Raw genomic sequence first — 25,808 nt, 5'->3', positions numbered from 1 at the left:
TTAAAAGAAATTTTGTTATTGTTTCAAAATGGCACTTTTTCCCTGATAAGAAATTCAAAAATTCTTTACATATTAAAACTGCAGTAGACGCATCCTTTTCTATCTTGATTCTTGAATATTAATTTGGATTTGGAAATGGAAACGTTAGCCTAGTATTTTCGATTTGGCATCGCTGCATTGTGCTAATGTTAGTCATCCTCCTAGCCACAAAAAGATCACTTGTGTTTCTCGTCAGACTTGGCTGTGGAATTTGAGCTGGGAAAATGTCGTAAAAAGTTCTTTTTTACTTCTGTTACTGTTTGTTTCCCGTCGATTAGATGTTTTCACGTTCCGTGAACAAATCGACCCGCTTAGCATAAAGTGCAATTGTTTTGTATAGTTTTGTTTCACTCTGTTCTACAAAGCACCATGGCTTTGGCCAACACGGAAATCGTTCTTGAAGGCTGGCTTGTCAAGTCTCCGCCCACTAAACGAATATGGAGAGCTGTAAGTGTAATTTGAGTCAGTTTCAATTGAAACATGTCAATTATTCAAAGCTTAATCTAATACCTTCATATTGTCTTTGTTTTGGCATAAAAAGTAATGTTGCCAAGCCTTTGTAAGCCACTCACTCTTATGTTTGTGGGTCACGAAGCAACTTTTAATGTTCAGCCAATCTTCAACATTCTTGATCTTCCTGTTTCCTTCATCCTGAAAGTATAATGCCTTATTATATTTTTGTTGTTTTTTTATTGTTCAATTTGAAGTGTCAAAGTTTGGCTGAAACTAGTCATTTATGTGGTGTAGTGAGAGGCTTTGATAAATCTTGGAATTCAGGCTACTATATTTGTTTAACCTGTTGCAATGGTTGTGCAATATCTTGATAAGATTTGCATGTGCCTTTAGTTTTTCCTTTCAAAGTTGTACGTCAAATTTTATCTAGAGGATTTATAGTTTTTAGTCTTTTTTGTTGCTTCGATAAATTTTTTAAAAACAAAACAACAAATATTAAATAAAACAAGGAAAATTTTTTATCGTAATGGTATGTTCGGTTGTGATATGTTGTGGCTGCCAATCACACGACAACATATACTTGAGGTTTTCTCTATTGTGATCGTTGCGATTCAGTTAATTTTTTTTTCAACGTTCTTATTTTATTTTTTTTTCTTGCATTTTGTTTCATCATCTCGTATCCATGGAGAGGAGAGGATGTTGTTCCCACGGTTTTTGGTAGATGTGCGTTTCTCTGACCTATGACCGACTGTTTGTAATCGGATCTGTTGATGGCATTCCCCTCCCCGTTAGTTCGACTTAGATATGATCGAATTTCGTTCTCCCTCCCCCCTTTTTTTATTATGAGAATGTTTGTCGATCTCGTTCTCACTCTATGACAACCTCCCGTACCAACTCCCTTCCATTATTATACAAGAAAGTGTGCCTCGAATAGTCCTTCGTTTTTTCTTATCCCTTTTCTTTGTTTTTTTTTTATGAAACAGAAATGGCGGAGAAGATGGTTCGTGTTAAAGCATTCCGGCGAATTGCCTGGCCAGTATTTCCTTGAATATTATACAGATAAAACCTGTCGCAAATTAAAAGGAAAAATCGATTTGGATCAATGCGAACAGGTGATTTTTGTTGGCTCAACAATATTATTATTGTTTGTTTTTGTTTTCTAACATTTTATTCTCTTTTGTGAACAGGTGGATTCTGGGCTGACAATTGAAAGTAGAAAGCAGCGGTATGCCCACATGTTTGACATCCGCACACCGAAGCGCGTTTACTTTTTGGCGGCAGACAGTGAATTCGACATGAACAGTTGGGTTGGTTGCATCTGCCACGTTTGCGGTCTCAAGGTGTTTTATCGCGATGATGAAGACACCGGTTCGTCTTTGACGCTAACCCGTCCCGGCCCTAACACGTCATCGACAATGGCCTCTACTGGCCATGGCCATTCGACCATGGCTAGAAGTTTGCAAGTTAGCCAGTTATTGGAAGATACTCCACCCACTTCGCCTACCTCGCCAACTGGTAGCTCGGGTCCTTATTTCCCTCTGAGTGAATGCCTCTCTGGATCACGTGGCCTCGTCTTTCAAGAAGCCATGGCCTCTGCTGGTCAACCGTCGTCGGCTCCCGTGACACCGGCGCCCACAGCACGAGGTTTAGGTCTAGGCACGCAAAGTTTGCGAGGTAGACCGCAGCGTGAAGATTGGGACTTGTTCTATGATCAGCCCAGACAGCTGTCTGCAGCCGGGCAATCGCAATTGGGTCAATCACAACAACTGCAGCCTGTCACCTCGCTGGCACGCGATGATCAAGGAGTTCATGAAGCCATTCGTAGCTTTGAGGATAAATTTGCACGTTCGTTTAAGAGGCTGCAACCGGCTAGTGCTGCCGACCAAAGACCACCAGTTCCCCATCTGGTGGGCGGGCAAAAGTTTATTCCGCCACCTCGTCCGCCCAAGCCGCCTCACTTGATTGACCAACCTTCGCACAATTATCTGAATCTGGAACAGCTGCAATCACCAACTTCCGTTGCGGCTGGTGGTGGCAGATCGCACAGTCGGAGTAGCAGCCCACGCTCTCCACCTTCCATTTCCCCCACCTTACCAACACCGACGAACGCTGACGCCTGGTAAATTACAAATTGACCTTCCAGTGGCGCCTAGTTATCATAACTAATGAATTTTTCGTTATTGTTTTCAGGTACGATTTTCCGCGATCCCATCAAGGCGATCACGGTAGTGACGGCAAAACAGGAAAAGAAACTCAGAGGCGACACTGTTATTCGAATGCCGCTCCGGGTGAAATGTTGTCAGCAAGTGGAGCGTCGGCCGTCGCCTCAACAGCTGACATTTTTACGTTCAACAACAATATCGTCACGACTGGGTCATCTTGCATTGCCTCGGCCATGTCACCGAGTGTGTATTCGAACCTAGCCAGCCCATTCCCGTTGGCTAGTCCCAGTCCAGCGCTCCTTCCCATGACCCCCTTTTCGCCCCCTTCAGTCAATCGAACACTAAAGCCGAAGAAACAAGCATCTGGTACGGCTATCGTAGTAGAAGGCCCTGCTCCTCCGCCTTCCGTCAACCGCCAGTTGAAACCCAATCGTAAGTCATCCAACCATCGTGTGATACCGCCTTACATTTGTTTGTTGTTTTTTCACGAGGTGACATTCTTTTCTCGCTGTTCACAGGTCCCGTCTCTGGTGTTGGGCAACACGCTGATTTCCACGGAAGCAGTTCGGATGATGCTGATGACCCATCGAGTCGAGGCAGTAGCCGACCCAATTCTGCCCACGACGAAGAACAGGTAAACACTTGTGCTTTCTCATTGACACCGTATTCATCAATAATCATTGAAACTGGCTTTATTGACAAAACTAAAACTAACCTTGGGGGGTGATGCGGTTTCTTTTTGTTCTATGTTTGTGGATGATGTTTCCCCTACAGATCTACTACTTCCTTCAGGGTAACCAGGTCATTAGTGCTGGCCGTCAGCTGGATGAAATTCAGTATTTGGACTTGGATTTGGAGTCTGATTCGTCACTTCAATCGCCTAAAAGTCCCGAAAGGGGCCACCACCACCAACCTCACCATCAAGCTTCGTCGACCGTCTACAAGACAGTCGATTTCATCAAAACAGAAGCTTTTAACCGAACGCGTCTCACTGTCGAAGAGCGCCGCTCTAAGAAGGCGCAGTAGTGCGGTTGCATCGCATTTTGTCTTTTTTTCTCTCGTGAAATTCGATTCGCAATTCGCAAAGCATGAAGACAAGTACTACACAATTATGGCAATTCCTTTCAAAGTGGGGAACAACATGTGAGGCACGTCGCAGTCGTCGCACGGTGAGAGATTAAGGCTGTGAGATTAATTCGTTAGGACAATCAAAGATGGCGGGTCGGTCTGTTTCGCTTTAGACATTCGACTCCCGTTTTCCCTCCTTGTTGATAGATGGACTCGAGCCATTCCCTTTTTATGCACGTGTATGTGTGTATGTATATATTTATATACATATATAAAATATTATATTAATAACAATCTTAGCCATTGCTTCGACGACAAATTCACAAATATGCCCCAGGGTTTCTTACCATGCATAGAATTATCACTCATCATTTCTTCTTATTACCAAACAAAGAAACAATTAAAAGAAAAATTACCGGCAATGCGTGCAGTTGTTGATGTGTTATTTGTTTGCTGCCCTTTTATTCTCTTTTTGTTCGTATAATGTTGTAACTGTGTTTCACGGGCCGGGATTGTGATTTATTTTGATACATTTTGTGTGTGTGTGCACGTTCGTCAATATCATTTTCTTCCCTTTCAAAAGATAGATGGAGACAATCGGAAAATGAAGGAAAGCATTTTCATTCTAGTTAGTACATGTTGGATGTTGCCGTTCTCTTTTTTTCGCCGTTTTTAATTTGTTTTTCCTGCCTTGCGTTTGATTTCTTTTTAAGGAGAAAGAAAGAAAAAAAAAAGAAGCACGCTTCATCTTTTAATCTTGTACGTACATTTTCCACCACCTCCGAGAGACTATTTGTAAATACAAATCTCCATTTGTTTTTGTGTTTCGGCTCCATTTTGCGTTGAATGAATTTTCTTTTTTCGGGCTGCTTTGGACAACCAGAAGGTATCGCATTGCGTGCATGATCCGGCCGGCATTTCGTCAGCATTTCATCGCAAACTGGGCGCACGATTGATCCACGGGAAAACCGAAACCACACGCGCGCGCGGGGGGGTTAGACGGATCTACAATGTCTACACTTGTGTTTGTGAATATAATGCAACCCAAGTGTATTCGTCTGCATTTTGCCTTTCTTTTGTTTGTTACTAGGGCGACCTGTGATTTTCATCCATCGCTTCCTGTACATACGATACCAGCAGAAGATCACAACAGTGAACACGTTGAGGGATTTTTTATCGATTGTCCGCAGACCAGAGTATCTTGGGAATTCTTTTATTTCTCATTGTTCCATACACAATTCGAAAAATTGCTAAATAAATAAAACTAATATATATTTTTTTTATTCTCTTGTATTTGTTCAGACGATGAAGCAAAACTGCGCGTGACCGTCAACGTGCGTAACAGTTGAATCAACAACATCGATACAGTTTTTTTTTATCAGTTATTAATCTATTTGTTTTTATTATCAACCGTTTTCCAATAATTCTACACATGCTGACAATAAAGAAATGGGTAATTTCTTTGTCGAAAATGTCGTGTCCCAGCATTGTTTTTATGTCGCTCAATTACAATTGTTATTCCAGTCTACAAATAGGACTGCAGAGTTTGCCTCGTTGTGGTGCAAATGTACTCGGGTTCTGATGAAACCGGAAGACCGGGCGTCAGTCTCAACTTCTGTGACGGGCGCCGAGTTCCTAAAAACCTCCGCCGACTGGTCCTCACTCGATAGCAAAAGCATCAAATGCATTTGATTACAGTTCTTTCGTTTCATCACACCTATACTGTTCGTTCTCGTGTGCATGAATCATCTTTGTGTAACTCATTGAAAAACTCTCTTCAGGCCTGTCTGCGCAGTTTGAATGGACCCGACGGTATGTTTAATTTTATTCATTCCCCCCCACTTTTGTCTGCGATTTGTATACGATCTATTTGATTCACAAGTTGACCTGAATGTTACTATCGCCATCTGGAGTTCATTTCCCCAGTTCGGCTGATTCTCTCTGTCGCTGTGAGTCTTATCTCTTCTTTTTCTTTCAACAACGTGACTTTTTATTTTTTATGGCATCGCAGCCATCCAGCCAACGTCTAACGGTATTTATACATACAGACTATAAGGCTGCTAGGCGAAATTGCAGTTATAGCTGAAAGTGTATGGCCATACAGAGTTTTTCAGCGGCGAAATCATTTTGATTGCAACATTTTTGCCAGCATTTTCTTGTTCGATGAAAAAATTATTTTAGCTGAGCTGGAGATAAGATGGATGAGACATTCGTCACGGATGTCGACATCTCTCATGCTACTGGTGTGGCACGTGTGTCTTTTGCGCACTCAATCTTATTCTCTTTTCCACGAATTTCTGTCTCCCTTATTGGTCAACCAAACCTTTGGCCGAACATACCATTCAACGCGGAGGTGTTTAAGTTAAACGAAACAAATTCTGCTGGAAACTGATAGTAGCATATCTAAAAATGGCGGACGATCGGGCGTCATCTGTTTTCATCATTTTAATTGCGTGTCATTCGATTCCGTTCGAATCGAACCGTTTCCTCACTGAATGTCTCTTTGAAACAATTCCAAATGTTTAGTGGCGTTGTGACGATTTTTGAGTGTTCTGATGTTATTTCGCGGAACGTAAACTTCCTGTGACGTGAAAGAAAGAAAAAAAAGATAACTAGTTAAAAGGGCAGGATGAAGATGGAAGGAGAGAACGGAAAAGGGTCAGCTCACCTCTTGTCGTCAGATTTAAGGCACAGGTGGAGTACAGGAGGTCCTAATCATAAAGCAGTACTGTATGTAGAGAAAATACAAGGGAGGATACGAATGGGGGGGACAACAGAGTAATTTGCCCTCAGGGATTGCTTCACTCCCTCTTTTTTTCTTTTTTTTTTTTTTTTGAAATAAATATATTTTTTCTTCTGGATGCCCCCATCCGCACGGGCACCGGATGTCCGCTCAACAACACAACAAACACACAAAGAGCAGTGAAAAACCACTTTGACGAAGCCTTATATAGCAATAGACTTACATCTACTTGCACTGGTAAACAAGAGCTGCGGGAGACGTAGAATGAAACAGCCTTCTCATAGAGCGTTTCATTTCTTTACGTGTTTCCATTCGAAATGGGAGGCAATATCAACAAACTGTTGAGTACGTGATTTGGTCTGCAGAAGAAAAAATAAATGTTGCGTTTGTTTTTTGTTTTTTTTTCTGACGCAACTTTCATAATGCGAAATTTTAATGGCATCAAAAGCGGATGAAGCCTCAACGTTTCTCCAGATTACAGGTGCGCGCAGTCAAAGACTTGGGTGTGATCTGAGAGAGCCTGCTGGGCTTCTTGCAAAACTCAAACACGTGAAACGAAAGCTTTTCCTATTTTCCTCGTAAGTGGATTTGCATACGCTCAACAACAACGCCCCCCCAAAGGAAGTCAACTTTAGATTTTAAAAAATAATAATAATAAATTTGTTTTCTAAACTAGTTTGGATTCTTCATTAAACAAGTCAACCCGTGTAGTACAAACAATCATAAAGGAAGCCTCTCCCTTTAACCACGACTAATTAGACGCCTAGAATCGATCCCGTCTGGATAACATTTGGCTATACGAGATACTATACGTTAGGTACGTTCGAAATAGATCATATATAGTATACACATACAAATATATGTGTATAAAAAAAAATAAATAAACAAGTGCATTGCAATTGGGCAGCGTGAAATGGCTGATGGTGACGTGAGCCAATCATGTCGTATTGCGTATATATATAGTACACTAATGGGTGACGAACGTCGCGTTTACAAGATGTACGAAGACGCGGTCACAGCGTGCCAGTGAATAGACGAAAAAGAGGAGAAAGAGGAAAGTGAGAAAGAAAAGAACAAAAAAAAAAAACCCAAAAAGAGGGGAAAGGGAATACCATTTTTGCCTGGCAACTGTGGAACCAGGCGATGCCAACTGGCTGCAAATGCCTCCGTTCAAAATACACACACGGTCGCGTATAGAAAAAAAAAAAAGAGAGAGAGAGAGAAAGGGAGAGAAATAGAGAGTACGAGTGCGCAGCAGCGGCGGCGGCGGCGGAGTCAAGAGAAAAGAGAAAAAAAAAAAAAAAAGAAAAAAAATGAAGGAAAAAGAAAAGGTTTTAAAGGGCGCGGGCGTTAGATAGGAGCACCCAGTCTACTCTAGACCGCTGGACTTGTCGCTCTCGTTTCATTTTTAGGGCAGCGATCGTCGCGTCGCTCGACACGACGACATACAACCCCATCGCCATATAGTTTGTGAGTGTGTGTGTGTGTGTGTAAACATTAGATTTCATTTTCTTGGCCCATCGTTTTGTTTTTGTTTCTGTCGATCCTGTGGGGAAAAGAAAACAAAAAAATTGCTTGTTTGTGTGTTACGTTTGGAAATTCCCGTGAAAGAGAAAAAAAAAAAAATTAATTATGAAAATGTTCAGCGTGGATGTTAAGACACCGTCGAAATGGTGAGGTGGTTAGGTTTGACACCTCGGCGCCAGAAGAGACGTAAAACATCGCAGTGTAGTGCTGGACGACACTGATGACTTTGGACGAGAATACGCGACACACGAGTATCGTCGGCCAGTGGAACATTTGCGTACGGAGTGAGTGCGAAAAGTGGAAGAAACAAAACGGGGCGAAATAGTGAAAAACAAAACAAAAAGAAATTCCCGGTTTGACGACAAAACCGAAATATCGAGCCGCGTGTTTGTTTTTCCTTGCTTTTTCTTCTTCATCTGGTTCGCCCTTTTTTTTTGTTGCCTTCTTTTTTCTCTATCTCGTCGGCTCCATCCAGCCCTGGCCTGCTGTTTGTCTCATCTCATTTTCTTCCTTCCTCCTCTTCTTGTTCATCCATCTTTGGCCTCCCCTCGTGTGTACGTGTGTGCGTCCTATCTGTGGCTCTTCGTTCGTTCCCCGGATCCCCGCCACCCAACCACCACCCCCCTCCGTTCGTGATGGTATTGATCGGTTCCATGCTGGGTGGATGCTGCGACTAGCGGGGCTCTCGCAACTCCGATTCACACACACGCGTGATCACTTCGCAGAATGTCTCCGTCGATATAATACAACAAACCGCAGGAAACAACCTTAGAAGAAAAAAGTCGTCTGTGTGTGTGTGTGTGTCCGTGTTGTGTTTGTCCTCCTGCGAATTACTCGTCACTGGCCAGGACAGCCACACGCGTTTGGGGGAAAGAAAAAGAAAAAAACAAACAACAAAACAAAACAATGTGCAACGACGAGTCGGTTGCGATCATTTCGTCAGTGTCGTCCTCGATCCAACAGCAGAAGCGCAGTTGCATCTGATCTCTTTGACATTTGGCGGAGCCAGCGGTGGCCCTCCTTTTTTTTTATTTTCTGCCCGTGAGTTTTCAAAATCAATAAGTCCTCGACAACGAATCATCAACTGACTACACATCTACAACCGACCGAAGAGGATTTCGTTTTTTTTGTTTTTTGTTGGACGGGATTTCCCTTTTTTAAAAAATCGTCTTCAATCAAACTGACAACCATTTGGAATCATTGGTGATATTACTGATCCAGCTGTTCAACTCGTCCGTGGTGTTAAACCACCTCTATGCTGCTCACGTAATAATTATTTTTTTAAAGGACATTTTCATTGCGTGTCGCATTGATCGATTGTCAATAGGGTCAGTTAATGCGATTGTTTTGTCTGTTGGCTAAATTACGCACAGGGAATCACCTCTGCAGCCAATTGGGCTCAACAACAAGACGAAGCTCATCATCATGGGTTGCGTCTCGAGCAAGGCCGAACACGACGCGGTAGCAGGGTTTGCTACCAACGCCAACCTTTTCCAGGTACGTACGTTTCTTTGAAAATGAGCATTCCTCATATTACTCGTTTCCTTGTCTAGACAATTTAAATGTCAAAAGTATTGCTTACGTAAAAGCGAGTGTATTGATCAGCTGGAATCTGTGGATTGTTTTTCTTCGTCGCTAAGCCACGCCTTGTGTAACCTTTTTCTTTTCTCATATGTGCACTTATTGCAGCCGTTCATGCAGCCGTCTATATCTTAGCTGCGTGTTTAACGATTACGCATTATATGCAAGATAAACAAAGCTTCCCGATTTCAATCCTTTTTTTTTTATTACTTAAAAAAAATATAATTTTCTCTTCATCCCGAGATGGAATGGCAAGACTTTCAGAGTCTGCATACCTTTTACTGTGTACATGACAAAGCCCAGGTCGGAAAACTTTTTCCATTCAACGATGACTTTCATGTATAGAAAACAAAAAAAATTTCTACATAGGCTTAGTCGTTATGTAACGATAGACTGACACCTATGGCGAAGAAACTATTTCCAAGTTGACAACGATTGAATCGATAATCGAGAACTCACGGCATTCGAGAGATTGAAATGGCCGTCGTCTTGTCTATCACAGTAGCATGAAATCGATGGGCAACACCTGTTTGACAAATCCAAAGTGTCCAAACAATCATTTAAATGTTTCTTTGAATTTTAAAGTTCATCTTTCTTTATATAAATAAATGCGTCATTAGGTGATGAATGTGGACGATACGGGCCGGCGTTTATGCCCTGGGCAGCTGGAAGTTGGCGAATCCGACCTGATATTGTATCAGCGTGGTAAAACTCCAGTCCGGTGGCCGTTGAGGTCCCTTCGGCGCTACGGTTTCGACGCCCAGCTGTTTAGCTTCGAATGCGGCCGACGGTGTCCTACTGGACCGGGCATTTACGCCTTCCATTGTCGCAACGCCGAGATACTCTTTAATCACGTCCAGGCTCGAGTGGCAGCCCGGCACGAAGAACAGGAACAGCTGGCCGGAGTGTTGGGCGCCAATGGCAACCATTCGCGATCACGAATCCGACACTCTATGCCGGCCCGAAGCGCCTCTTCTTTACTGTTCCCCAACAGCAACGCCGGCAATAGCCTCGTCGTCGATCGCGAAGATGTCGAAGAGAATTCCTATCTGGAACCGATCCGGCTAGTGGGCCAACAGCAGCAGCAAGGGCCAGCTGTTTGGTCACCCAATTCCAGGCCGCTTAGTTCTTCCTCGCTCATTTCTAGTAGCTCATCGCCCATCAGTCCGTCGGCAGCCGGCAACCTCTACGCCAACAACGAAGCTCTATTGGCCGCAGCTGCAGCCGCCAATAATGACACCGGATTAATCCATCATCACCATCATCATCATGACCCATCAACGATGGCCATGACCGGTTCTGTCACGATGGAAACCGTCCTCGTTCCTCCACCGATAGCCTACGCCAATTTGCATCACGACGTGAACAATAGCAACGCGACTGCTGCCAAAGATCCTCGGCTCATGATGGAGGACGATTTATCGGCCGACGAAGCTGATAACCAGCAACACCTTTACATCAATGTCGGTCCCGATGCCATTGAGGTGATTATTCTAAACTTCCGAATTCGATTTTTAGCGGCGTTCTAACGGAAATGCCACGTTTTTTTCCTTCACAGGCTAAGCCGAGGTCTTCAGATTCAAATCACATGACATTGCCGTCACTAAAGCAAGTCAATTATGTGCTATTGGATCTGGATAAAGGCTCCGATTCGACAACCACTGCTTCGGTGACGACGACCACGGGTGGTGGATTACAAGCCAATTCACCTGAAGGATCTTTAGCCTCTTTCCCGGAATCACCTCATCGGACTGTGAACAGCATCGCTGCGGTGGCTGCTAACGCCACGACAGCCATCACCGATGTTTTATCCAGCTCAGCTCAGGCTGTCATAAGCGCCGAAGGCTATGCCACCATTGATTTTGATCGGACGGCTGCCTTGTCGAACGCTACTGGACTTGGCGTAGCTTTTCCCAATCTTGCCGGATGTGAGGAGGAAGAACAAGGATTGCGGAAGACTCGCCATAATTCGACCATGGTGGGTGGCAGCAGCAGTAGCGGGAGCAGTCACGCCGTTCGTCTCTTAGGGCTCAATCGGCAGACATCGTCCGTCAGTGAGTGATCAATGGGCCTTTACAACCCCATTTGAAAGGGCAAAATTAAACGATACAACTCGTCCCAAAACAACGCTCAATTTTGTGCGCGAGCTTCGCAAGGACTAGACGATCAAGTGCATAAACGGAGTCGATGCAAGGCTCAATAGTTGGACAGGAAGGGAAGCCCCCCCCCACTCCTCTCCCTTTAAGAAAAGAAAAAAAAAGAAAAATGTCAGGTGTTCGTTTTTGGAACATGATCCACTTCCACTTATACTGATGGCTACATCCTAGCATATATATTGCCGACAGTATTTCTCTCTTCTCGTCCTGTGTAACACTGTGTATATACCACACGTCAATGATCTTATTATACCTAATGGGCATTCATTTTGATTGGTTATCCCACAATCACACACACACACACACACAGTATATTCCGACAAAAGAAAAATTGCCAAAAAACGAAATTCGATTTTAGAATACACTTGTTACCAATTTGGCCAATTTCTAGAGGGAAACTTCTTTATCAACATTTATTTTTCCCGTTATCCGTCAAATCTGTGTGTTACCTTTGTACACTGGTTAATTTGACTAGAAATGGCTGTGCACATTCGTCCGGACTAAAAAGCCATTTCATTATTGGCTTAGCTTGCGTTTCTACTCATCGGCTGGAATATAATCGAACTTCAATTCGCTGCTTTCGAGATGTTGGCGAATAAAATCGTCAAAACGGCGATTGGTGTCTGCATCGAAGCTGCGGCGCCAGTCTCCAACCCGACCACTTCTCATAAAGGGCGCCTCATTCTTATTCCTTAGGCCCAAGTCATCCCAGTGAGAGTAATTGACTGATGGATTGCCGGCCATTGACTCAAACCGGGTATGCGCAGCGATAAGCTGGACCTGAAATGGGACAAATAACGTGATTATATTTTTATTTTTTAGGCTTGTCGGACTGATGTCAAAGAAACATTTACCTGATCATCTGTTAGAGCACGGTCGAGGAAATGGGCAACACGGCGGATGCTGCCTTCTGGGTCTCGGTGCATATCCTCGTAGGTAATCCACAAAAGATTACTACCACAATTCGAATTATTCTGATGATGTTTCCAATATCCAAGAACGTGATCGAAATATGGACCATACGGGACTGTTTAAACAAAGCTAGTATTAAGCACCACGATTAGGGTTATCATCGAATGTTACCGTCGCCTTTAATGAACTTGTTAACAAAGTCTTTTATTCCTCCGCGATAACCGACAAAGGTTGCCATGCGCAAAAAATAATAGTAACTCACTGCCACATCTTTGGGATTTCTGACTATATAAATCACCTTCAAGTATGTTAATTAAATAGATACATATTTCATTAGATACTCAATTACAAGTAAAATATACCTTTGTCCCATTTTCCAAGGCAGATTTTGGAAGTAAAGATAAGGGTAGATGAGTTTTGATGAAGCGGGGACCCTCTGTTTTCTTTATAGCTGCCAAACCAGGATAAGGATGTTCTAGATACGGAAATCGAGTTTCGAGAACTTGCTTCTTAGCTCGTTCAAAATCCAAACCAGTTTGAATCAAGTAGACAATTTCTTGCATCCACGTAGTTCCTTTATTAGAATAAAAGGGTGCAGTTAGACAATTGAAAAAATAGATCAGGAAACCATATGTACCTGATTTTGGGAAGCTGGCAACAATGACATCATTATGTTTTAGTTCAAGAGATTCCAATTTTTTCAATGTTCCAGATTTGACTACGTCACCAGGAAAGATGCAGGATTTGCACCTATAGAACTCAGAACCCATAGAAGATGTGTAGTCAGGATCAGGTGGTAATCTTTCACAACCCTCCAAACAATCTCTAAGCCTCTGGGCTTTATTTCTTTTGCTGTAAATAGCAAATCCAAGGGTTGCACTGAAGAGAATTCCAGCACCTACTCGTTTCATGAGTCTCATTTTCCGAACTTCATCGTCCGACCATTGACCATTGCTTGAGATATTTCTGAAACCTGTCCTCAAAACGCCATGATTAAGAGGTTTTACTAATCTCTCGGACATACATTTATTTGAACACTGTCGCAGTAGAGAGTCTACTAATAATTTACGCTGTTGGAATAAACTCATTTTGAATTACAGACGAACCTAGAAACCAAAACAAACAGGCGGTTTCACAAGTTCATAGCCTACTTGCATTTTCAAATTAGATTGTTATCATAAAGTTTTGCTTTTCTTTATATAAAATGGATAGAAGAAAATTATTCTTGAATATATTTTCTTTTAAAATTATTTTTGACTCATCAACCTTTTAATTGTTTAATATCATGGTGTGTTATTTATCTTCGGCGGTGTGTCTAGGGATAGTTTATTGGTTTGTCGGTACGAATAAAGTAGTTAACTTTTCGGTCGCTAGTGCAAGTAGTTTGTTTCGTCACCGCCAGTTGTCCATTGAAGTCTTTCCTACAGGACTTTTTTTCCAAGCCTAGTCTTTTCTAAGAGTACTCCCAAATTCAACATGGCTGTTGGAAAGAATAAGGGACTTTCAAAAGGGGGTAAAAAGGGTCTGAAAAAGAAGATGTAAGTAATTTTATAATAGTTAAACTTATCAGTGAATCTTCCTGTTTCGTATGGTGAAATATTCTGTGAGCATGACAACGGATGTCATAGATTCTTTGAGATGTGTAAACCCCGGCGACGTGTTCACTCTATCTACCAATTATCGAAGTTGAGTTCATTTGCATTTTTTTTCTCTCTTTTAGTATTGATCCTTTCACTCGTAAAGACTGGTATGACATTAAGGCACCGTCTATGTTCGCAGTCCGTCAGGTTGGCAAAACATTAGTCAACAGGACTCAAGGAACACGTAAGGAAAAGATTACCATGGTGCACTTCCAGTATTACCGTTTTTAATGTATTATTTCTTCATCCAGGTATCGCTTCCGAAGGCTTGAAAGGCCGTGTATTCGAAGTTTCGCTCACCGATCTCCAGAATGAATCTGATTCTGAGAGGGCATTCCGCAAGTTCAAGCTGATCTCTGAAGATGTTCAAGTAAGCTAGCATTTGCAAATGAACTTCTTTTATTTTTATAGACAGATAATTTGTGTTAACTATAACAATTTGTGTAGGGTCGCAACTTGTTGACAAACTTCCATGGTATGGACATGACCACTGACAAGCTCCGCTCCATGGTCAAGAAATGGCAATCCTTGATTGAAGCCAGTGTTGAGGTCAGAACCACTGATGGTTATCTTCTTCGCGTTTTCTGCATTGGTTTCACCAAGAAGGAAGCTGAATCTACACGCAAAACTTGCTATGCCCAACATGCCCAGATCAAGTCAATTCGCAAGAAGATGGTTGACATCATCACCAGAGAAGTTGGCTCGGTAGATCTTAAAGGTTGGTGTTACTACTGGTTTTGTGTGTGAAAGGACTTAGTGTAATGCTTTCCCTTTCTTTCAGAGGTTGTTAGCAAGCTGATCCCTGATTCCATCAGCAAGGACATTGAAAAGTCATGCCAGGGTATCTACCCACTTCATGACGTTAACATCCGAAAAGTCAAGGTTCTCAAGAAGCCCAAATTCGACATCGGCAAACTCCTTGAATTGCACGGAGATGGTGGCAAATCCGGAGTCGGCGGCGAAGGTGGAGTGTCCGGCTCAGTTGACCGACCAGAAGGCTACGAACCCCCTGTCCAAGAGTCCGTTTAATGAAGACAAGTGTTTTGCCATCTTCTTGAACTGACATTTGAGACAGCGCGAAGGCGGTGGCCCCAATAAAAAAAACTTAAAAAAAAAGTTTTCACTTCTATTTATTTTATCATGTAAAATGCTACGTTAATGCGATTGAAATAGTTGGATAACGAAATTCTTCCTGTTTCTCCTACTACCCGGAGGGATACACTTTTTAAATAGGAACTGAACAGGTGACCAATAAATCAAATTTTTCTTGTATTGCTCGAATCAATAGTTCTAACTTTTGAAATTGATTGCTTTACGAGATCCTACTGATTTCACGGAAAAACTATTCTTGTTCAATGGGAAATCACAGCGAAAAAGTGTTGCATGGTATGAGGATCTAGTACTGATCTGGCTAGCCAGATGGTTCTGTGCATTGTAGCAAAGGGCTAGCGTTTTTTGTTGCTTGCTGTATAGCATTAACCCCGGCAGGCGGCGATTCTCAAAAAGAAATTCTGTAAACAAGTGAAATCTAGTTTTCATTATATTTTTTTCTAAATAAATCCAATGCCTTGAGGAATTGTGACGCATATGTGCGATATTGGTGGAATGGGAAAGATGGATTTTGCTGCTTCATGGGTGTGAGATAATACAAGACAGCTTTCCTCGCATGTGTTAGTCCTTAGTCGGCGGCCAGCTCTATTGCTGGAACATCATACTGGCTCTGGTCTGTGGTCTTAAAAATTTTCCATCCTGTGATTAGTTTTATTTTTAATAATATTCAGCCAGTTTACTTCAGAAAAATTGTAAGTGGAATTTCTGCATGACAGCCTATTACATATTATTAAACTACAACATATTATGTCAACCAATGACTACATGTTATTTATATATCTAGAATCGCAAAACAGAAAACCATTCAAAAAGGAAACATATTTATTTGAAGCAGAAACATGATTCAGCCTGGGATTACTTTGTTGCTGATCTTAGCTGTATTCAGTAAGTTCTATCTTGCTTCCTTATCAAATTTGCCTTCCTCTTGGTAAATGTCATGACTGGGTTAAGGGTGAAGGCCAGATAACAAGTTCCCTCTAGAGCTCTTATCATATTGGATACTGAGCCATTTATGTTGAATGAGAAACTTCAAAATTTCATATCAGCAGTTTGAATGTTCAAACCTTTTTTCATCTAAATTTGTGGAAGAGCTGAAAAATTTTAATATTTCTTTTATAAATTTTTTAAAGGTTCTATCTGTCAACAAGCCCCTGGTACTATTGAAATTCAATTGATTTTCCTGGCTGATGAAACTTAATTTTAAAATTTTATTTATGTAGCAACTAGCACTAGACAATATGAATTGGGGACCACATATAGCTACCACTACACAGCTGCAGTATTACTTAATGAGGCACCACCACTATTCTCCCAAAATGCAACAAAAGCAAGAGGGACTGATGTTGGATATCAAGTAACATCATCACCATCATTTATGACTAAACCAATTTATTGCAAATTTTTTTGTCTGATAAGATTACAGCAATAGTTGAATTAACACCAGTATGGCAGAACCCGTCAGATGCCGCTCACATGTTATTTGAGCTATTGGTAACTTCGTATAATCAACTCGATTTGATAGCTAAGTTAAAAATTGAATTTTTAGATGTCAAACCCGAAGCTTTCTGTACGCTCTCGAAAAGCCCAACAACCTGATGGGTTTATTGATCACTCGTCGCCTTTGGATGATGCGCAATCCACCGCTGTGTACATAGACTGGAACGATGGGATAATCTCTCATATTTACGCTTTTGAATCTGAATCTGTTTCACTAAACAACCTAAAAAAAGGCATAGCTAGCCTTTTTCAGCTTCAGACGTCGGGCATTGAAATTCACGAGCTTGATGCTTCTGGAAATTGCACCGCCACTTACAACAGCCTCGGTGGCCGCACGTTTTTAAAAGTAAAAAGTAATTGCCAATTTCGAAGACCAACTTCGTCATTTTCCCAGTCTCAGAAAGTAAGAATTTTTTGTTTGCAGTCGACGGCAATGTTGCTAAAATATTATTTTTTAGATCTTGGGTTTAGCGTCTGTCAGCAGTCAACAAACAAAATTTAATTTAAAAAGTGATTCTGATGTAGTGGACACGTTGATATCGACTGAAGTGCATGCCGTTAGGGTGAAGCTGCGCTCTCAAGCCGGAGCTTCTGTGATATCGCGTCAGCATCTTCGGTTGAACGGTAGGATTTGTATGTAAACAATAGAAAATGGAAAGTCATTTTTAAAATTTTGTTAATTTCAGGCGAGTCAAAATCGAATAAAAAATTTCCTGCCGCATCACTCGCTAAAGCGGTCGAATCAATAAAAATGAGTACAAATGTAAACCTGATCGGAGATAATCTTCAACTCGTGGAAGAATTGGTAGACGCCTGTGAAACCTCGTCTTGCAAAAGTGTATGTCCTATCCATTTATTCTTAGCTGGGCAAAGTTGACTTTTAAATTTTCTTTCAGCTTAAAAAAGCTGTTAATGATCTGAGAAAAAACCTTCAAACCTCAAATGTTGCGACGCCTTCGGGCGCCGGTGCATTCGGCAAACTTTTACCCATTGTCCGGCGATCTTCAAAAGTTGATATTTTGGCTTTGTTAAAAGATTCCAAGAACAAACCTATTTTGTAAGTATTTTGTTACCTTTTTATTTTCGTAACTAGTTTTGTGACTATTGTTTTTTAGACCCCAGCTGATGGACGTCGTGGCAGCGGCCCAAACTCATGAAAGCTACACTGCTGCTATAGAGGCAATCAACTTTCAATCTCAGGACATTGATCTGGCTGAACGATTTCTACAAGTCGTTTCATTATCGACCCATCCCTCTGAAGATATTCTTAATGGTAGTCTAAATTTAAGGTGGTTAAAACATAAAAAAGAATAAACTAAAAATCATTTTTTAGGGTTGTTAACACTCTCAAAGAAAATCAAGTCTGAAAAGCTCAGTGAAACAGCATTACTGAGCTTGGCTGCTGTAACGAGGACGTTTGCTTCACATCCTGAGAAAGCAAGCAGTCCGGTATGAAATCTTACATTCTTTTAGATCCTCTTCGTGATATTTTAATAAGAATTTTTATTGAATAGTTGGTGGCAAGGATCCACAAATACGTTATTGACAACTTGGAAGCTTGTTCCAAGGAAGACTGTAAACAAATGTATATGCGTGTCTTAAGAAATTTGGGCTCAGTAGAAATGCTACCCATTCTATTAGCTCACATTGACAGTACTGACAGAAAGACTTCGGTTTGGGCGGTCAAAGCTGTCAGAGCGCTTCCCACATCCGTCTTCCTCGACGACCGTGTCAAAGATAAATTGCAGCGTGTTTACTTCCAAATGGGTCGCCCCTACGATTCGAGCGCTCGCACATTGGCATTGGATACGTTGCTTGAGCACGAACCGGACGAAACCTTTCTTCTCGAGGTCTTGACTTCTCTTTCGATGGGAGGCAGCGAAAATTTAGAACTAAATACCTACACCTTGCAACGCCTGCAAGAATCAGCTGAAAACGACCCAATTTTACACTCGAAACTAAAACAACTCTTATCAGACCGACCGTTTCTAAATACTTACCATGTGTTCGCCCAAAACGGAATGTCGACTACCTTTTCTCGCGTTCTTTATCGCAACATTGATGGGAACGGAACTTTCAGGTAAGACGCTTATACATTCGTAAAATGAAAGTAATAATCTTTTACTTTACGATTAAAGTTCTTCCACTGAAGCGGTAAACAAGATGATGAAGCGTGCTGCGTTTGACGTCTACGTGCGCAATTCCGAAGATGCCTTTCAATTACTCTCGGTATAACAATACTATTCTACTCTTGGCTTACAGGAAAATGGCGTTTCAGGTTTTACAAAAACAAGATTATTTTAACAACAACAGGTTGGTCTTTTTACTGGCGGGCTGGGTTCCCTAATGGGTTTTTCAAGCACTGAAAGCGAAGAAGAGGAAGAAGCTACGGCTGGCATGGAAGTTACACTTGCGGGCGTCCAGCTCAGACCTATTGTTTTCTTTACTGGTCAGGGCGAGCTAATGGGTCACGTTTGGTCTGGAACAGCGTCCGAAAGAACCACTGCCCTGCAGGTGACAAAAAGATTGTTTTTTTCTAGTTATAAATCGATTTTTTTTTTACAAAATTGACTGACATTTTAGGCAACTGTGCTGCTTCAAGATCACCGTCAAGCAGTGGTGCTGCAGAGTGGTTTCATCGCTGTATTAGATATTCGTGGTTCTGTTTCTTTTGATTTTGGAGGAGAGATCCAAATCAGTATTTGGAATAGAAATTCACATTCAGTTGTGGAAGATATGTAAGTTGGCTAAAGAACATAAATATGATAATGGTAAAAAAAAAAAAATTTTCCTCCTAGCGCTGCGTGGCAACTGGATGGATCACTGAGATTAGATACACCTTTTGTTAAATCTTCAATTGATTTCACGTCGAGTGCCGCCTCCCGTGTCGATTTCGTGAATGACGTCAGCTTCGCTAATGGGATTCTTTTATGCTTGCGTATGGGTCAAGCTGAGTTCCATATAAAGTAACCGGAGACTTCTCTCTTCCGCAAATTCATATTTTACGGGCCTTAACTTTTACGAAATTTTGTCCTTCTCTAGTTACATTGTGCAAAAGCGTGAAAGCATTCCGGGCACTAAGCATTGGATTCATAAGAAGAAAAAACGTAAGGATTTCATCCCGGGTCGCACATTCAAGCTCAATGACCAAAATTCTGGTTTTTGTAATGAAATGTTTCCTAAAACATAGAGTGGATTATCATAAAAAAAAAAAAAAAATCCTTTTAGTTTCAATGTCAATGTGTTAAAAAAGTTCTAGGATCCAAAGATGCTCAAATGAAGCTAAGTGGCTTAGGTAGCTTACAAACATGATGGTTATAAACACAGATAGATAAAAATAACTATGGCAATGTGAAAAATGTGTTTGTTGCTGAATAAATCTGGATATGTTCCATTAAAACAAATTGCATTTCCATCTCAAATGTAATTGAAAAAAGAGTCATTCTAAACTTTTGACTATGCATTGGTTGACAACTTCCAACAAGTTGCTATTCTCCAAAGCAGCTGAGACCCTTTCTTTGTCAGCCAGCTGTTTATTAACAGCTTCCTCTGATGCATGGGAACCCGGTGAAATATTGACTTCAACTTTAAATCGTGGTGGTAATGATCTTAGCAAACATACTTTTATGGAGAGTCCAATTAGTGTTGCCATGCTGCAATGAGGAATGGTTGGGGTGTAAAAAACTTTAACACTATTTTCATGATCATCAACCTATAGCCACCAAAATGTTTGTCATTAGGTTGTAAAACTAGTAAAATCAATATTTTACTTCAATGTTTGTAATTTGTACAACATTCAGTTCTTCAAGTGACATTGGATGTTCGGGATCACTTATATCCCTTAATAAATCTACGCGGTAGGCACAAGCAGAAATGTGATTATTAAACCTAACGTATGACGTAAAATGCATGAGACTATAATTTTTACCGAATATTTCCCTTTCATCTATAGGGTCCTTAACAGATTCGTCTTTTTCTTCTATCGTCACTTCTCTTTTTGTCTGTTTTACAAACCGCTGTGGGTTAACATTTTCGATTCCTTTAGAAGTCATTTTATGCTCCTGTTTAACTGCGATTTTTCGTTAGACATAGAATAATGTCTCTATTTGAGACATACCAGACAAGACAAGCAAACCTGGACAGTAGTAAGCACAGGCAGCAGTGCCATCTAGTGAGCCTTTTTAACATTCACCTAAACAGTAAACACACCATTTTTTAGTTAATTCATTCATTATATCATGAATTCAAGTTAAATTACCTAACACATTGAAATTTTAGGTTTAAAAAGTGTGTTTTTTTGGTCCATAACTTAACTTCGTCTCTATGTTTTGATTTAGCTCTAGCCTCTAGGTTAGCAAGACATAGACGTCGTCTGCTGTTTGCTAAAAGAAAAAGGAAAAACACGCTTATTCCCCAACAACTCACGGTGTTCCTTTCAATAAGTGATTGGCTTTATTATTTGAATTCAACCGAAAATCCCAAAATTTGTTGTGTATGATAAATTTTCTCTCATAATTAAGAATTTCTTTACATCCCATCATCTAGATTATGGTACCTTTACAATTACATTAGTACAGTTTCAAGTTTTAAAATTTGATAGTAAAGTGGTTTCTAATGTTTTAATAGGCTCTTCTGATGAATGATATAGTACTTCCAAAGGACGATGACATTCCAGATCTTCTTCTGTCAAAGCATGCACATTTTTTGGCATCATATGGAAATAACAAGGATGATTATGAATTCTGTATGACTGAGTATTTAAGAATGAATGGAATTTATTGGAGTTTAACTGCCATGGATCTTATGGGCAAACTTGGTGAAATGGACAGAGATGGTATTATTTTATTTATTAAACAATGCCAACATGAAAATGGTGGTATAGGTGCTAGTATAGATCATGATCCACATCTTCTATACACCTTGAGTGCTGTTCAGGTTAATATTGGTTTTCATTTCTTGTGCCTTTAAATAGTCACATGTTTAATATTTATTTATTTTTTTAAATTTTGTTATGCAAGATCTTATGTCTGTATGATGCACTTGATGCCATTGATTGTGAGAAAGTTACCAAATATGTTGTGAACTTGCAAAACAGTGATGGGAGCTTCTGTGGTGACCAGTGGGGTGAAGTTGATACTAGGTTCTCAATGTGTGCAGTGGCTTGCTTGGCACTTTTGGTATGTATTTATTCATTCTGTTTTTTTTTCAACTCATTTTTTTTCTCTCTCACTAGGGAAAGCTGGACGCTATAAATATCGATGACGCGGTAAATTTTGTAATTTCGTGCATGAATTTCGATGGAGGATTTGGATGCAGGCCTGGCTCTGAAAGCCATGCTGGGTAAGCCTGATAAATGTAAAATTAAATGAACAGTTTAATTTTTTTTTGTTTTTATTTACCTTTATGCTAGTCAAGTATATTGCTGCGTCGGGATGCTTTCGATTACAGGTCACCTACACTTAATTAAAGCCGACAGCCTGGGCTGGTGGTTGTGTGAACGGCAATTGCCCAGTGGCGGTAACGTCCACAGTGTTAAGGAACCCAGGAACGTATTCACATTTAAACGAGCCGTTTGTTGTTAGGTTTGAATGGCCGTCCCGAGAAATTGCCCGATGTTTGCTACTCTTGGTGGGTAGTTGCTTCCCTGCGTATTATCGGCCGGTTGAATTGGCTTGATAAGGACCAACTAAGAAAATTCATCATGGCTTGTCAGGATGTCGAAACAGGCGGATTCAGTGACCGTCCTAATGATATGCCCGATCCCTTTCACACCCTATTCGGTTTAGCAGGTCTATCTCTTCTCGGTGAACCTAGTCTTAAAACTATTAACCCTGTGTTCTGCATGCCGCAATCCATTATATCCCATCTGAAAGTTCAACCACAAACATTGACAATATAGCAAGCCATTAAGACATTCTCTATTAGAACACTAAATACAATGGGATTTTGCAGAAATGGCAACAATGGTGATCATTCTAGAGGTTATTTCATGGTTTCAGACACTCTAGTCAAGGTATAGGAGTCTATGGAAGGCGTACTACTTCCTAGAGCCCTCGTCTGCAAACAACTTGATCTCGGTCGTCGGGGCGAACCGTACCGTCTTTCATGGGCACACAGAAAGGTGGTAGCAGAGTCATAGACCCCAATTAGTGGTCTAATTAAGGGTGGTCTCTAAGGTAACTCCCAGTAATACTTGGAATTTAAATCATTTTTTGCGGAGAAACTACAAGACTAAAATAAATAAATTTTATAGAAATGGATAGCTCTTGATAAGGGCTATCTATTTCTGTATTTGTTGTACTGTGTTTCTGAAAAAATATTCATCAAAAATAATGAAAATTGTTACTTACAGGATCGAGTATATCTTTAGAGCGCAAAAACTACAAAAAACTTCTTGTCCAAAATTTTTTTGTTTATGAAAATTATCTTAATTATTTGACAGAAATGGATAGCCATTATGAAGAGCTATCCATTTCTGTAAAATTTATTATTTTTGGTCTTATAGTTTTCCCGCAAAAAAATATTTAAATATTACGTATTTTTGGGAGGTGGTGATTACCGGATACCCGCTAAACCGCACCGACCTACCGGAAAAATGGCAAATCGGGTTATTCTTCCAATAAGTACTTTCTAAGCAATATTTTTGCAGAAATGGACAGATCTTATCAAGATATATCCATTCCTATATATTTTTTTGAATGTTTGGACTTCATTTGTTTTTCCGATCATTACAAAATCGTGTTTTGGAACCGCCAACCCAAGGCCCAGGGGGTGACAATTTACACTAATTTAAGAAAACACACCGGTACTTTATTCAATCTATTATATAAAAAGAAAAAAACAATTAATATAAGTAAACATATTGTATTTGTAAAACTTAATAAAGAGAAAACAATAAATGTAAATAATAAAAATACACAAAAGAAACAAACAAATCAAAGCGGCAGCCCAACGGAAAACCATAATGTATACATCAGGAAAATGTGGAGGCATAAAGCAGAAAGCAGAAAGACATGGAAGGGTGTAAGGGTGGGAGAGAGCCAATCAGAGGGCCGTAATAGTCCCTCTGGGATGTAGCGGTGACGGTCGACCCTTCGACCTTCGAGTCCGTCTCGCGGAGACCAACCGTTGGTTGTGCCACTCTACATGGTCTCCACGTACGTACGGAGAGGTCCGTACATTCCCTACCCCCGAAATCTCAGCAGCCGCCGTCGCATTTGAACCGGCAATTGTTTTTTTTTCGTTTGTTGTCATTTTCGTTTTTAATGGCGGCCTGCTGTCATTTAAAATGAATAAATATATTACTTTTAGAAAAGGGCCGACTGCTCGTGAAGAGAACGATGGAATTTATAGATTCGGCTGGGAAACTTGTCGAGAAAGGTATAATTGTATTCTTATATCATCAGGTTCATCATGATTTCATATTCATATATCATGTTTCCCTAGTACAGAACGTGTTTTAAATACTCTTTTTTACTTTTTCAGCTTTTTTGCTTTTTTAGATAAACTGACACGAGAGTTTGGTACCTTCTCAAACAGGCATAATTTCAATCTAATTAATTGTATCTGAGACTTTTTTACCAGATTATTTTACTAACAGGGTTTGTACAACTTCAATCTGGATAAAAGTAGATTGAATTCTAATAGATTGAACTCCTTCTATATTTACTGCAGGAGCCCTCTTTTTGCCGTAGCAAAACTGTTCGCAACTGGTCTTGTAAATCTGAACAGGGTAGAAGTTCTTTGGCGTCCTGTAACAAATCACCTGCTGGAAGTCATCATCCACCCGCTTAACCACTTGAGAGAATGGGGAATAGATGTCATCACTACGTTAGTTAGATCAGCAATTCAATATGAATATTCTACCCCTTTAAAAGAAAACCAGGTAACTATCCGAAACAGTTAGGCTATTTGTGTTTAGGCAGTTGAAGAATAGCGAACTCTATCCCTTATTATTTGACAGAGATTGCAGACGTTGTTAATATCGCCATAAAATGAGCTGTCTAGAACCAGTTTTGCAGACGTGTGGCAAAAGCAAGGTGATTGTGGGCTCCATTTGCTGTACAGCTCTGGTGACATAATCTCTTTTGGATGGCCCTTGTTTCTTAATATCATAGGAGCTATCAACAATTCTCAAGAGTAACAATGAACATGGCATTCTTTGTCGTTGAGGCTAATTTCTTATTTTGCATTGCTTGGATTTTTCTTTAAAATAACTGAAACAATTTGTATAGTTTAATGTGTGTTGTGGACAATAAATGATGCACTTTCATTTCCATAAATCAATTGTTTTTTTACTTTAATTTTACTATTTTTTATTGCATGGCAGCGATGGATAAAGTTTTTATGACTCAATCTTTAATTTTTAATTGGAGCCACATTTTAAATACATTATTTCTGTTCGCCTATCGTGTTTTGTCATGCTTAAGTCTAGAGAGATTGGATATTGGTTACCTGCACTGCCATAAAAGATTTCGATTTAAGTTTTAATTGTAGATTGCATTTATATTTGAATTAGGCGCGCAATCAAAATGGCCGCCATAATGGGTGTAAGGAAGGGGTTACTATTATTGTAATTTATAGTACCAAAACTATAGCTAATCAAATTTTTACACCAAAACATGCTGAACGTTTTAAGGTATCTTAATTATGTATTCCTTTATTGATTTACTGTATATTAAGACCCAAACGATGTGCCCAAAGTTTGACAGTTTTCGTTCTTTTTCCCTCCCCCCGCAAAAAATTTTAAATTAAAAAAATTAATTACGGCTAAAATATTTCTTGCATGTAAAAAACACAAACATCAGTCGATAGACCTTGAAAAGAGCTATCTTTTCCATGTATTTTTATTGAAAAATGTTGAAAAGAAAAAAATTGCTTTAACATGACAGTTTTTTTCCTTTTTTTCCAACCAGCGCAA

The 25,808-nt window shown here is 40.4% G+C and overlaps 8 protein-coding genes across 14 annotated transcripts; 6 read left to right on the top strand and 2 right to left on the bottom strand.

Annotated features, from left to right (window-relative positions):
* Positions 1 to 175: 175 nt before the first annotated feature.
* Positions 176 to 4,546, top strand: LOC116924427 (protein daughter of sevenless). Of its 3 annotated transcripts, none has more exons than XM_045175756.1 (7): positions 176 to 486; positions 581 to 696; positions 1,476 to 1,604; positions 1,680 to 2,611; positions 2,683 to 3,086; positions 3,173 to 3,288; positions 3,447 to 4,546. In XM_045175756.1, the coding sequence occupies exons 1-7, from the start codon at positions 477 to 479 to the stop codon at positions 3,678 to 3,680; spliced, it is 1,941 nt and encodes a 646-aa protein (XP_045031691.1). In that variant the 5' UTR covers positions 176 to 476; the 3' UTR covers positions 3,681 to 4,546. The 3 variants fall into 3 exon arrangements, with proteins under 3 accessions (XP_045031691.1, XP_045031690.1, XP_045031692.1); XM_045175755.1 differs by having other exon boundaries at positions 177 to 486; positions 3,429 to 4,546; XM_045175757.1 differs by lacking the exon at positions 581 to 696 and having other exon boundaries at positions 178 to 486; positions 3,429 to 4,546.
* A 3,259-nt stretch (positions 4,547 to 7,805) lies between these two features.
* LOC116924430 lies at positions 7,806 to 12,108 on the top strand. Its single transcript, XM_032930954.2, has 4 exons — positions 7,806 to 9,258; positions 9,366 to 9,489; positions 10,194 to 11,057; positions 11,132 to 12,108. The coding sequence occupies exons 1-4, from the start codon at positions 9,248 to 9,250 to the stop codon at positions 11,633 to 11,635; spliced, it is 1,503 nt and encodes a 500-aa protein (XP_032786845.1). The 5' UTR covers positions 7,806 to 9,247; the 3' UTR covers positions 11,636 to 12,108.
* Positions 11,935 to 13,900, bottom strand: LOC116924433 (sulfotransferase 1E1). Its single transcript, XM_032930958.2, has 5 exons — positions 13,279 to 13,900; positions 13,004 to 13,215; positions 12,813 to 12,939; positions 12,584 to 12,756; positions 11,935 to 12,509 (listed from the first exon to the last, which is right to left on the bottom strand). Exons 1-5 carry the CDS (start codon positions 13,727 to 13,729, stop codon positions 12,267 to 12,269), a joined length of 1,206 nt encoding a protein of 401 aa, XP_032786849.2. The 5' UTR covers positions 13,730 to 13,900; the 3' UTR covers positions 11,935 to 12,266.
* Positions 13,901 to 14,017: 117 nt separating this feature from the next.
* On the top strand, positions 14,018 to 15,553 carry LOC116924436 (40S ribosomal protein S3a). The gene is made up of 5 exons (XM_032930962.2): positions 14,018 to 14,179; positions 14,362 to 14,465; positions 14,533 to 14,651; positions 14,729 to 14,999; positions 15,063 to 15,553. The coding sequence occupies exons 1-5, from the start codon at positions 14,118 to 14,120 to the stop codon at positions 15,308 to 15,310; spliced, it is 804 nt and encodes a 267-aa protein (XP_032786853.1). The 5' UTR covers positions 14,018 to 14,117; the 3' UTR covers positions 15,311 to 15,553.
* Positions 15,554 to 15,774: 221 nt separating this feature from the next.
* On the top strand, positions 15,775 to 20,292 carry LOC116924426 (microsomal triglyceride transfer protein large subunit). Of its 2 annotated transcripts, XM_032930949.2 has the most exons (17): positions 15,776 to 16,083; positions 16,176 to 16,276; positions 16,522 to 16,545; positions 16,612 to 16,745; positions 16,808 to 16,882; positions 16,938 to 17,291; positions 17,347 to 17,512; positions 17,575 to 17,726; positions 17,785 to 17,945; positions 18,004 to 18,161; positions 18,222 to 18,337; positions 18,403 to 18,968; positions 19,027 to 19,117; positions 19,202 to 19,402; positions 19,472 to 19,626; positions 19,687 to 19,854; positions 19,931 to 20,292. In XM_032930949.2, exons 2-17 carry the CDS (start codon positions 16,231 to 16,233, stop codon positions 20,076 to 20,078), a joined length of 2,715 nt encoding a protein of 904 aa, XP_032786840.1. In that variant the 5' UTR covers positions 15,776 to 16,083; positions 16,176 to 16,230; the 3' UTR covers positions 20,079 to 20,292. The 2 variants fall into 2 exon arrangements, with proteins under 2 accessions (XP_032786841.1, XP_032786840.1); XM_032930950.2 differs by lacking the exon at positions 16,522 to 16,545 and having other exon boundaries at positions 15,775 to 16,083.
* LOC116924443 (MIP18 family protein galla-2) lies at positions 20,278 to 21,053 on the bottom strand. Of its 2 annotated transcripts, XM_045175760.1 has the most exons (4): positions 20,817 to 21,053; positions 20,659 to 20,738; positions 20,511 to 20,600; positions 20,278 to 20,437 (listed from the first exon to the last, which is right to left on the bottom strand). In XM_045175760.1, exons 1-4 carry the CDS (start codon positions 20,938 to 20,940, stop codon positions 20,345 to 20,347), a joined length of 387 nt encoding a protein of 128 aa, XP_045031695.1. In that variant the 5' UTR covers positions 20,941 to 21,053; the 3' UTR covers positions 20,278 to 20,344. The 2 variants fall into 2 exon arrangements, with proteins under 2 accessions (XP_045031695.1, XP_032786863.1); XM_032930972.2 differs by having other exon boundaries at positions 20,278 to 20,600; positions 20,817 to 21,045.
* A 188-nt stretch (positions 21,054 to 21,241) lies between these two features.
* On the top strand, positions 21,242 to 22,843 carry LOC116924434 (geranylgeranyl transferase type-2 subunit beta). Its single transcript, XM_032930959.2, has 6 exons — positions 21,242 to 21,439; positions 21,515 to 21,823; positions 21,907 to 22,065; positions 22,122 to 22,228; positions 22,299 to 22,405; positions 22,471 to 22,843. Exons 1-6 carry the CDS (start codon positions 21,437 to 21,439, stop codon positions 22,785 to 22,787), a joined length of 1,002 nt encoding a protein of 333 aa, XP_032786850.2. The 5' UTR covers positions 21,242 to 21,436; the 3' UTR covers positions 22,788 to 22,843.
* A 1,142-nt stretch (positions 22,844 to 23,985) lies between these two features.
* Positions 23,986 to 25,170, top strand: LOC123473988 (protein MON2 homolog). 3 transcript variants are annotated; one of them, XR_006648583.1, is made up of 4 exons: positions 23,997 to 24,268; positions 24,391 to 24,489; positions 24,563 to 24,773; positions 24,852 to 25,170. XR_006648583.1 is itself a non-coding variant. In XM_045175753.1 (3 exons), the coding sequence occupies exons 1-3, from the start codon at positions 24,177 to 24,179 to the stop codon at positions 24,879 to 24,881; spliced, it is 333 nt and encodes a 110-aa protein (XP_045031688.1). In that variant the 5' UTR covers positions 23,986 to 24,176; the 3' UTR covers positions 24,882 to 25,170. The 3 variants fall into 3 exon arrangements, 1 of the variants encoding a protein (XP_045031688.1); XR_006648582.1 differs by having other exon boundaries at positions 24,003 to 24,268; positions 24,374 to 24,489; XM_045175753.1 differs by lacking the exon at positions 24,391 to 24,489 and having other exon boundaries at positions 23,986 to 24,268.
* The last annotated feature ends 638 nt before the right edge of the window (positions 25,171 to 25,808 follow it).

This window comes from Daphnia magna, linkage group LG6 (assembly GCF_020631705.1).
Source record: "Daphnia magna isolate NIES linkage group LG6, ASM2063170v1.1, whole genome shotgun sequence".
NCBI lineage: Eukaryota > Metazoa > Arthropoda > Branchiopoda > Diplostraca > Daphniidae > Daphnia > Daphnia magna.
The sequence above is the reverse complement of the archived record's forward strand: the minus strand, read 5'-3'. Positions and strand labels throughout refer to the sequence as shown.

What these genes read in the sequence shown, in the direction of transcription:
- LOC116924427 (XM_045175755.1), top strand. An exon ending in CTGTTTCCTTCATCCTGAAA is followed by an intron (nt 697 to 1,475) that starts GTATAATGCCTT and finishes TTTATGAAACAG; the next exon opens with AAATGGCGGAGAAGATGGTT. An exon ending in CCGACGAACGCTGACGCCTG is followed by an intron (nt 2,612 to 2,682) that starts GTAAATTACAAA and finishes TATTGTTTTCAG; the next exon opens with GTACGATTTTCCGCGATCCC.
- LOC116924430 (XM_032930954.2), top strand. An exon ending in CCAACGCCAACCTTTTCCAG is followed by an intron (nt 9,490 to 10,193) that starts GTACGTACGTTT and finishes ATGCGTCATTAG; the next exon opens with GTGATGAATGTGGACGATAC. An exon ending in TCGGTCCCGATGCCATTGAG is followed by an intron (nt 11,058 to 11,131) that starts GTGATTATTCTA and finishes TTTCCTTCACAG; the next exon opens with GCTAAGCCGAGGTCTTCAGA.
- LOC116924433 (XM_032930958.2), bottom strand. Translation starts at nt 13,729, where the DNA reads ATGAGTTTATTCCAACAGCGTAAATTATTAGTAGACTCTCTACTGCGA. An exon ending in CCTTGGAAAATGGGACAAAG is followed by an intron (nt 12,940 to 13,003) that starts GTATATTTTACT and finishes ACATACTTGAAG; the next exon opens with GTGATTTATATAGTCAGAAA. An exon ending in CAAGTTCATTAAAGGCGACG is followed by an intron (nt 12,757 to 12,812) that starts GTAACATTCGAT and finishes TTGTTTAAACAG; the next exon opens with TCCCGTATGGTCCATATTTC.
- LOC116924436 (XM_032930962.2), top strand. Translation starts at nt 14,118, where the DNA reads ATGGCTGTTGGAAAGAATAAGGGACTTTCAAAAGGGGGTAAAAAGGGT. An exon ending in AAGGGTCTGAAAAAGAAGAT is followed by an intron (nt 14,180 to 14,361) that starts GTAAGTAATTTT and finishes TCTCTCTTTTAG; the next exon opens with TATTGATCCTTTCACTCGTA. An exon ending in TGGCTCGGTAGATCTTAAAG is followed by an intron (nt 15,000 to 15,062) that starts GTTGGTGTTACT and finishes CCTTTCTTTCAG; the next exon opens with AGGTTGTTAGCAAGCTGATC.
- LOC116924426 (XM_032930949.2), top strand. Translation starts at nt 16,231, where the DNA reads ATGATTCAGCCTGGGATTACTTTGTTGCTGATCTTAGCTGTATTCA. An exon ending in TATCTGTCAACAAGCCCCTG is followed by an intron (nt 16,546 to 16,611) that starts GTACTATTGAAA and finishes TTATTTATGTAG; the next exon opens with CAACTAGCACTAGACAATAT. An exon ending in AAAGAACCACTGCCCTGCAG is followed by an intron (nt 19,403 to 19,471) that starts GTGACAAAAAGA and finishes CTGACATTTTAG; the next exon opens with GCAACTGTGCTGCTTCAAGA.
- LOC116924443 (XM_032930972.2), bottom strand. Translation starts at nt 20,940, where the DNA reads ATGACTTCTAAAGGAATCGAAAATGTTAACCCACAGCGGTTTGTAAAA. An exon ending in AGATGAAAGGGAAATATTCG is followed by an intron (nt 20,739 to 20,816) that starts GTAAAAATTATA and finishes CCTACCGCGTAG; the next exon opens with ATTTATTAAGGGATATAAGT. An exon ending in TACAAATTACAAACATTGAA is followed by an intron (nt 20,601 to 20,658) that starts GTAAAATATTGA and finishes TGGTGGCTATAG; the next exon opens with GTTGATGATCATGAAAATAG.
- LOC116924434 (XM_032930959.2), top strand. An exon ending in ACACCTTGAGTGCTGTTCAG is followed by an intron (nt 21,824 to 21,906) that starts GTTAATATTGGT and finishes TTGTTATGCAAG; the next exon opens with ATCTTATGTCTGTATGATGC. An exon ending in ACGGCAATTGCCCAGTGGCG is followed by an intron (nt 22,406 to 22,470) that starts GTAACGTCCACA and finishes GTTTGTTGTTAG; the next exon opens with GTTTGAATGGCCGTCCCGAG.
- LOC123473988 (XM_045175753.1), top strand. Translation starts at nt 24,177, where the DNA reads ATGAATAAATATATTACTTTTAGAAAAGGGCCGACTGCTCGTGAAGAG. An exon ending in TGGGAAACTTGTCGAGAAAG is followed by an intron (nt 24,269 to 24,562) that starts GTATAATTGTAT and finishes TATTTACTGCAG; the next exon opens with GAGCCCTCTTTTTGCCGTAG. An exon ending in CCCCTTTAAAAGAAAACCAG is followed by an intron (nt 24,774 to 24,851) that starts GTAACTATCCGA and finishes ATTATTTGACAG; the next exon opens with AGATTGCAGACGTTGTTAAT.